We start from the raw sequence: 9,839 nt of genomic DNA, 5'->3' as shown, positions 1-9,839 counted from the left end.
AGGACAAAGGATCTGCTAAGCCGTGCTTTCGAAAAATGCCATCTCATATAGTTACTCGCCATGCTACAACTAGAGCAAAAATGCGCAGACCAGGCGTAGCAATTCAGCAGACGTTTAGTTTCATAGACAGTGCAGCTGCCCCTCTTGGGCTGAGATTAATTGCTGGATGGATAAAACCGCAGTGATTGACAGATGAGTTGCAGCATTGAGGAGACATGAGAGAGATAAATGCGGAGCAGTTCAAAGTGAAATTAGCATCGAGCACTTTGAATTGCTCGAAGGGAAGTATGCTAGAACCAAAGTTGGAGTTTATCTTGCAAAATGTGATTTTTAGTCATCAGCATTAGCAACACTGGGCAACTTATCGATGTAACAAGTGTCCATGTTTTTTTTTTCTGGCATTCAAACCAGAAATCCCTGCCTTAGCAAGCCACTGAAGGGCATGTTGCCTGCATATGTAAATAAAATGGTGTGCGCGCAGGCAATGGAGCACATTTTACCTTCTGGATGTTTTATAACATATATGGACTGTTTGAACTCAGTGAACTCAATGCGTCTTCAAGAGAAGAGAGGAATGACGCACCAATTGCACTTATGTACATTACAATGTGTTTAATGTATTATTATTTGCAGGTATCTCCTTCATAAATCTACAGTTTAGAGCTGAAATAAGTAGTCGAATAAACAACTTGAGTCGATCAACAGAAACTATTTTGATAACAAACTATTCTTTCTAAATATGTATTTTTTTGCAGAGCAGCTCAGAACTCAACCATGGTCGGTGCAACCTTGTCTTGTAACTGGGTGCTGCTTAATGAACTACAAGGCGCTTTGAATGACAAATAAATGGTGTTTTTTTTTTAGGTCAACAAACTGCTCAATGCATCACTAATAAGGTTAATTTGAGTCCCACCGGGCAGGAGGCATTAGCCTAAGTGTGTATCCGCTTTTGCGCTGTCCTTTGTTCGACCGACGAAAAGAAACAGTACTGGCAGTGCCACCAGAATGGCACAGAGGAGGCGGTGAATGCCCAATTTGCTGATCAGGTCTGAGCCAAATGAACAGGGTGCAATCACAAAGTACTTGCTGTTTTGTATATGCTGCAGGATAATATACTTGTTGCAACCGCTCTTTTGCATGCTTAAGTGAAGCTGGTGAGGCTTGATGTTTGGGAAAACAAGGTGGTAATTCAATCGAAGCTTGACAATGAGCCATCAGGAGATGTAACTCAAATAAAACAAGAGTAATGCATGTGTAAAGTATTGATGTGTTTACCTGTCCATGTAGTGGTGTGTGTGTGCTGCAAAACATATGCACGGACGGATTTCTCATTTCCCCAAACTGATTACAATTACGAATTTAGGCGAGGCCCGGAACAGCACAATGGATATCGTTAGCCAAATGATAGACTTCCTTAACTAAAAATGGCAAGACTTTGAGGCTGCTGTTGACTGAATTTATTCTCTGAGATGCTTCCACTGCCTCGGTGCCACTCAGTCAAACATACATGGCGGAGAGCTAAACCAGAGGCTGCTGTTAAACTCTCCAGGGCTACTGTTGCATACAGTGGGCCCCGATAAGCCTCATTTGAATAATTCCCATATAGCTCTGCTGTTTCATCTCAGAGTTTACCCATCAGAAACGTGCGGTGTTGTGCTCATAACGTTGTCGGACATCACAGCACCACTGCTAATCAATAACTCTGGGCACTGCATTGTATTTTGGCACAGATATTGTTGAAGTCCCCACAGACTGTGAGATTTATAATGGGCTTTGCAGAGAAATTGACATTTTAAATTCCTTTCAGCCCAGGTGTGTTCGTGGAATTTTGGAGAAACCAGTGTGAGCCGTGCTACACTGTGGGCTTCGAGCTATATGAGAGTGGATTGTTCGGTAGAAAGAAAGTGACTTAAGCTTCAGGTCTTGTGTTGGGGGGGGGGGGTCTAAATCCCAAGTCCATTAAATCACTCTGTATAACAGATTAGCAGGAGCCTATTAGTTGAAAAGACTTCTGAGATTTCCCACTCCCACACGTATTCTGGAAGTCACCATGGCCCCTTTAAAGTCTGCATCACCTGTAGAACCAATAACAGGCCAATCTTTGGGACAGGATGTAATTAAGAGGAGGACTTTGGAGATAATAGTGCGTCTTTATCTAAGAAATCTCAAGAGGGTTTACAGAGGAGGAGGAGAGACAGAAAAGAGAGAAAGTCATTGGAAGTTCAAATTCTGATTCAAATTGTCCAGCATACCCTAACCACCATCAGCATACACACATAGGGAACTGAGTCCAAGACTGCCTCTGCAGCAGGAGTATGTGAAGATGGATATTGTCTGCTAGGTGCCAAGACTATTTTGGGAGCCTGAGTCCCTGACTTGTCCCTGGGCACCCTCTGATCAGCTTTGTCATCAAGTGTGAGAGCGGCTACACAATACATCCTGATGCTCACACTTCAGGAAAGTAATGGGTCTTTGTCCAATTTTTTTTCTGAAAAAAATAAATGCGCTTTTCACTACCTCTCCATTCCGTGTCGATATTGGAAACATGGAGAGGCAAGGAACATTCTCAACCATGATAACCTTGAAGTGCGTGGCTGCATTTTAGAGTGCATCCCAAATGCAACAAAGAGATAATTATGTGTTTTAACCAGAAACAAAGCTCTGACTGGATGAGCAAACGCAGGGTGAAAGACGTGCTTTGATGCTTCTAAAGCTAACAATATTAGCGCCACATTATTCCAACATAACTCTGCAGCCTTTTCCGTGTTGGATCACGCTGATGGAACTCGTTCTCTGACACGTATGTCTTCGTGCTTCCATTTCGTATCTCATTGCTTTTCACTGCTTACCTCTCCATGTTCCATTGCGCGGCAGATCTCCACGAACTGAAATAAATTCTGCGGCGCGTGCTTATATTGTTCCAGCACACACTCATACACACACATAAGCGCTCCGTTCTCTACGCTCTCTCTCTGGTGCTTGTGTGTGTGTGTGTGCGTGTGTGTGTGTGTGCGCGCGCGCAGATGAAGTCGTGTCCTGGAGAAGTTTTCAATGCGTGCCTCAGAAGTACGTGGGGACTGTGGCGCAGTGGACGGCCGTAGTGTTGAATGAACGGAAGGAGGAGGGAGATCGTACATTAACTCCTGCTGGCTGCGGGGACTCTCCGACAGAAGCCAGGCAGAGGGATGCACTCGGAGCAACACTGACAGCTTTTGGAGCAGACACATGGAACTCAAACGAAAACGCACTTAATTATAATTTGTTTTGCCTAGCTGGTGTTTTCCAAGGGATTTTACGCACCGCAAAGGAGTGAAGAAACTGCTGCAGGGATGAGTGTTGCGTGGTTTTACATGCCCCTGAAGGATCCCCTCTCCTGATAAAGGGACCAACGAGGACAAAACGCTGTCCCTGGTATTTCCCCAAAGAAGATTGCAAAGGTGGAGCGATTAGAGAAGGGCTGATGACGGGACTATTAATCCTTTCAGTGCATCAAAAGCACCAAAGGGTATTAGAAACGCTTGGATGGAAATCGGGCGAGTGTTTTGGTTTTATATGAAACTGGTGATTAGTTCATCAGCAAGGATATTTTGTTTTCCTCTGAAGATTTTAATTAAGGAGTAGATTTGCTTTTTTTTTTTGTTTCACCGAAAGATTGCATGATATGAGCAGTTTCCCGGAGTGAATTTTCAGAAACTCTCATCTCAATCTTTTTTTTCTCTTCAAGTATTCCTAAATCTAAATGGAATTAGTTGAGTCTGAAGCCGTTTGTGAAAGGAACAGACATGGTACATGGGCACAGCTTCCATCACGGTAAGTCATCCGTGTTCATCGGCTGAGGCACACTTGCTCCAAGCGCGTGCTTGTACCCTAACGAAAGAGAAGTGTACTTATCCTTAAATCGGCGTTAAATGACGCTGAACATCAGATTTCACTCAAAATAGGAGCATGCTGTGAAGATATTAAATATCAGGAGGTGATACAGACGCACTGTATTCAGCAACCTGTAAACTCAATGTTGAAGGTCACTCTATAAGTTGTTATATTTCGGGAATTGTAATGTTTTTTTTTATTTATAGTAATTTATTGTGAAGCTTTTAACCATATCTTTTGTGATATTCATCATTTGTAATACATTGTGGTAATTGTTTAGTTTAGTTTTTTTAAATTACTTTGAGTCATTTCTTTACATATTTTTTCTTACCCACTATAATCTATTGCTTTTGTTGTTTTTTCGGTGAAGGTTTATGGCTGACAAAGACTACATATGAGTCATTCAGATTACGTGTGCACACAGATTTACAGCACCGGCCTACAGAGGTGAAGTTCTGCGCTGAGTCTATTAGCATTATAAAGGTTTACTTTACATTACATGTAAAAATGATCATAATCGATAAGATGCGAATAATGACCGGTTATTGCAATTGTTTTGGTTATTGTGTGCTGTTTGGGGATTCTTTAAGGTCACAGTCAGGCACAGGTTTAATTGGTATATTGCTGATGTGCAGTACATGTAAACTAAAACCTGGAATGTGTTAATTGCTGACTCAACCTTCCCTCAGCTGAAATAAAGCTGTACACAAAACAAAGGAAATTACAGAGAAAAAAACAAACATATTTGCATGTCTTGGTCCTCAGTCAAAATGCATTTGTCTTTCTGTTCTTACAGTTGTTGCAAGTCTTCTCATACTTGGGTTGTCTGGAGCAACAAGGAAGGATACATCAGGTAATCCCCAATCACCACATCCACGTGACTTGACTCCCTAAAAATCCTCTCTTCAAAGCTTTAATCGATGAGTTTTTTTTCTTCTTTTCTCTTTGCTGTATATGCATCTTTAGTGAAGAACAACTCTGGAGTGAAGCCTGCAGGTCAATGTGGAACGTGGGTGAAAGAACCAGTAGGAGGGCTCTTCACTTCTCCCAATTACCCAAACAAATACCCCCCAGACACAGAGTGTGTGTACATCCTTGAAGGTAAATATTGTCTTTCCCGAAGCAATGTGATTCAGCTATTTGTTAAAGCTAAAGCATTTCTTGGGTTCATCCTTAGAGAGTGATGCGATTTGTTGGTTTATTAGATAGGCTGGTATTGTTTTCACATTCGGAGGGGGGGGGGGCATTTGATTGTTCAGTGCTGTTAATAAAATCACCAAAGTGAATGTTGAGGCCATTAACTATCACAGATCGGGTGTTTTAGAGATAAATTGACGAACAGCCAGGTATTGAGTGCATGGGCGTGCTGATAATGAAACAAGTTGAACCTTCATCAATTAAAGCATGACTAATATTTCACTCCCTCCTGTGTGCATAGGTAGTAATTATTTGTATTGTCTTCCAGCACCCCCAAGGCAGTGTATCGATCTACACTTTGAGGAGAATTATTCAATCGAGTCCTCTTGGGAATGTAAATTTGACAACATCGAGGTTCGGGATGGACCGTTTGGCTTCTCCCCGATTCTCGGACGGTACTGCGGTCAGCACAGCCCGCCTGATATCAGGAGTAGCGGCCGATATCTGTGGATAAAATTTGTTACGGATGGTGAACTGGAAGCGGTGGGATTTTCAGCAAGTTACAACTTCACTGCAGGTACATGTTTCTCTTGCTGTTTCGCCTCTTGCTGCTCTTGTCAATTCATTTCTTTCTTTGTGAGCATGTCAATGCTTTGTGGCCCCAACAGCAGGGCTCCAAATGAGTAACAAACATCATCCAGAAACTCTCCCTTGTGGGAGCCTCTTGCAGTTCTATTGATTGTCTGTCTGCACACACCAAGTATTTCCAATGGCAATATACTGTCATTGGCGGGGACACTCTTGTGACTGGCAAAGGCTGTTATTTCTTCTCTCTCTATATATCTGGACTGATGTGAAGCAGCTCAGATTTCAATTCAGTTCAGCAGCACCACTCCACAGTTGATGGTGCTGGAAGAAGCAGAGCAAGCACACGAATCAGTATTGTCCAACACAATCGTGGCAATTACGGTTGTGTGTAAAACCTCGGCTTTCTTAATTTGCCTCATCTTCGGTTGAGATCCCATTACTGAAGAAGCGTGAGGGTCGATGACAAGGAATCAGGGCATAACCACCATTTAATGTTCCTTTGCCTCCATTCGACTGGGACTAATAACACGGTCGACTTCTTTTTTAGTTTTTAGAGCATTGAAAGGCACAGTGCCAAGAAGCATGAACAGCATATGCCAATTTGTTTCCACATCCACTGCACCTTCAATGGTGTTTTATCATCGAAGATGTAAGTGTGTCATTATTTATATGATAAACCTTCAACCGTCAATCTTTCACCTGAATGCTAATAGCGACAGGCTATTGAAAAGAGAACAATCGAGATGTAGTGGGACTATAGATGTATCTCTAAAGGCTGTGTGTGTGTGTGTGTGTGTGTGTGTGTGTGTGTGTGTGTGTGTGTGTGTGTGTGTGTGTGTGTGTGTGTGTGTGTGTGTGTGTGTGTGTGTGTGTGTGTGGTTTTCAAGACATCAGGACCCTGAAGCTATGGGAACTTAGTGAAGAAGTGCAGTCAATAGGAAGGAAATAAAGCAGAAATACTGCTAGAAGTTAAAGTGCTTATGAAAAACGACTCTAAGGTAAAGCTGCTGTACCTCCAAGCATTCAGTGTAAAAGCATCACCGTACGAAACTGTCAGTTACAATATTTCTCATGCATTTCAGTGATGAGTTGGGGGGAAAAAAAGCTCAATATATATTGACACAAAAATCAAGAGAGTGTGAGTTATGGATATGTTCTCTGTTGTAGAGCTTGTTGTCTGCTGAGTCATGAATCTCTGAACCTGCAGCTGTGTTCTACACATAAGCTTTTTTAAGCTTTGCATCATTCAACCTCTTGTGCAGACCGTGTTGATTCCCCCCAAAGAGCCCATTCATCAGCAACATAGACGTTGGCTAGAAATGAATGCACAGACTGTGTGTACAATGGTGCACGTTATCTGGCTAGCTAACCAGCTGCAGGTGGTGTAGCTTCACACTCACCGTCAACATCGGTATTTTCATCTTGCCTTTATTTTCCAAGATGTTGAACTACTTCTTTCATAAATATAAGCATTTATAGTAACTGTATTTTTGTGTTGACGTGTACATTACATACGAGATCATCTGCAAAACTGGCTTCTCCAATGGATGTCTTCAACAGAAATTCAACAGTAGGCATTTTGCAAGAAACGTCACGACCAAAAATACTTCAAGCGACACAGATGAAAGATAATTTGTTATTTCCAGCTCTTCATAGTCAGAGATAAAGCTACATTTACAGACTACATTTTCTGAAATGTGCAGTTGAAGTATTGTTTCTTCTGCCTGCTTCTCCCGGGAGTCTCATTGAAAATTTGCTGAGAGGAAAGGGGGAAAAAAAACCTGCCTCTTGACTTGATAGGAAATATCTATGGCATATGATTTACATAATTAAAGGAGATAAAAGTCCTGAATTCACTTTACTTGATACTCGAATCAATCCTTGAACAGTGTCTCACATCCGCAGCTGCTCTGCAAACCATGGTAAGTCACACAGCCCTCCTCTGATGAATGGAAGAGAAAAAAGAGGCAACAAAGGTGACGTGAATCAGCTCCCCTTATTCTCGTTCTCTCGCTGTCGTTTTAGCAGCGGAGAGATAAAAACTGTGCTCCTGGTGACTAATGTGTTTAGTACAGAAGCCAGTGGATGAACCAGCAGTGACTAGAATCTCATAATCATATTAAATGTGGAGGTACTTCAGTGAACCACTTAAAGTCTGCAGATGCTATACGTATGCAGTTTATTTGAGGCGCCAGAGGAAGTGAGAGATGCCGGTCTAACAGTCTCTAGAGATGAACTTGTCTGTCCCAGTGATGTGATGCGCACCTTATTTGTCAAACAAATTACACGCAGATGCGTCATGCTTGGTCTTTTCTTGCGTCACAGATCTTTTATAGCAGTCTTTTGTTTACGTTGTAGCTTGTTTTTGTCACCATTTCAATATATATGTGAAAATCATACGTGCGACGATCTCGTATTTGCTTAATTCAGCCACGAAGACACACTTTAAATGATGAGACTATCGACCTGTGGAGCAGTAAAAGAAAGCTCACCAGGCAATGGAGTCCAACCGGCAGGCTGCATGTGTGACTCACAGAAGTAATTAAACACACCCACGTGACTATGTAATGGTCATATAGCTAGTATTTAGTGGTGGGCTGGACAGCGGGTGGAGGGGTCAAACACAGGACTTTCAACCACGAGAGAGACCTGTTGGAGGCCGGTGTTCGTGTCCCAAAGTGTTGTTGTCAAGTGACGCGTTTGTGACATTTTTCCTCAACCTTACCTTTTGGTTTGTTACCTTACTGAATGAGCGTATTACATGAAAGTGAGGAAATACCTCTGTCCACCGGACACATTAGGGCTCCCAAAGCACTGTTTTTGTGCGGCTAAAACAAACAAGACATGTTAAGTAGCAAGATTTGCAACCCATTAACACCTTGCATTACCGTGCATTCTGGATATTTGATCAGGATGAGGACAAACGTAATGCGGCTGTAAATGCACACATCTGGATCAGGTTAAGCCAGCTATAAATGCAATCCACATAGTGGGACCACTATTTTGAGAGGAAACTCATCCCGCTGTAAAAGCTCACTCAACTCCTCCCCTTCCGGACAGCTCAAGCAACCCTGGTAAAAAAAGATACGATCGTAGCAGTCGCTAGCAAGTTGTCCCTCACAAAAACAGGAACACTTCTACACTGGTTTGTGCAAGTCTGCAAGCACTGTCTGACCAAAACTAGTATATTGAGATCTGATCACAATACAGGAAGAATCAAGACAACCAGAGCGCTCAATAATACAGGTGTAAATGCAAAAGCCTGTGGATTGGATATCAATATCCAGATACAAATCACATATTAACACCAGGTGTAAATAGCCAGACTTGCTGTGTTCTGTTTCCAGTCTTAGCTTTAAGCTAAGCTAACTGGCTGTTAATACTATCCAGACATGGACAAGGTATCCAGCTTCTCATCTTGCTCTTGGCAGAAAAGTGAATAGGCGTTTTTAAAAATGTCAAACTGTTCCTTTAAGTGCATATTGATGCACCATTAGTGTCTCTTTTAAAATGCACGGATGCAATACATTTAACCATGCCACGTTATCCAAATGGCACGTTGAAGCATCAAGCAGAGGCTACTGTAAGTGTATGGCAGGAGTCATCACGTTCTACTGCTCCATAAGTCCAAATATAAAAGGCAGCTCAATCAATTAAGTGAGGGAAGCTTGGCATAGAAGTAGCAAACTAGAGGAGTGGTAGTTGGAAAGGGCTGGAAGCCAAAGGCCAAGGATGTGTTTGAATTTGCATAATAAAAGCTGGAATGATTTCTATTGTTTATTGTTTCATCCAGTCTGCCTTTGTCACTATTCTGCCCAAACATATTCAAATTGGAACATTAATTTAGTGTAATAGTTTAATAAATTGTGTCAACATAAGGGTGCAAGTATGATATTGAGCCACTGTCTATGTGCTAACAGAACCAAAGCATAATGAGAGTCAAATGCAGCTGTCTGTCATGACCAGTATACAAGCTTCATAGCACACATGAAGAGTCCCTCCGTAGATTCACATCACCTCTGGAGGTTGGCGACAAAGACAAGGTATTACATTGTGACTGTCAGCCCTATGTTCCCACACATGCTATAGAATAGCTGAATACAGCATGTGCAGCAAGGCAAATTAGAGAGTGGAGAAAGCATGGCGTGTATATTCCTGTTTCTATTTGGTCAGCATTTTGCTTTTCAGGTCGTCCTTGTGCGCCGTGACCTTAGAGCCCTGTGGACTGGTAGATGAAGTGGTGT

General features: G+C 42.2%; 1 protein-coding gene across 1 annotated transcript in view; it reads left to right on the top strand.

Moving 5' to 3' along the window:
- Positions 1-3,740: 3,740 nt before the first annotated feature.
- neto1l (neuropilin (NRP) and tolloid (TLL)-like 1, like) overlaps positions 3,741-9,839 on the top strand; it is a gene marked incomplete at its 3' end in the record, with an annotated part of 51,035 nt that continues 44,936 nt past the window's right edge. The window contains exons 1-4 of the mRNA XM_079291696.1: positions 3,741-3,810; positions 4,667-4,723; positions 4,837-4,971; positions 5,336-5,584. Of these exons, the coding sequence (XP_079147822.1) occupies positions 3,783-3,810; positions 4,667-4,723; positions 4,837-4,971; positions 5,336-5,584 (469 nt within the window). The 5' untranslated portion in view covers positions 3,741-3,782. The remainder of the gene's footprint in view (positions 3,811-4,666; positions 4,724-4,836; positions 4,972-5,335; positions 5,585-9,839) is intronic.

Source organism: Melanostigma gelatinosum (assembly GCF_949748355.1).
Source record: "Melanostigma gelatinosum genome assembly, chromosome: 20".
Classification (NCBI taxonomy): domain Eukaryota; kingdom Metazoa; phylum Chordata; class Actinopteri; order Perciformes; family Zoarcidae; genus Melanostigma; species Melanostigma gelatinosum.
Note: the sequence above shows the minus strand (reverse complement) of the source record. Positions and strands in the feature narration are given on the sequence as shown.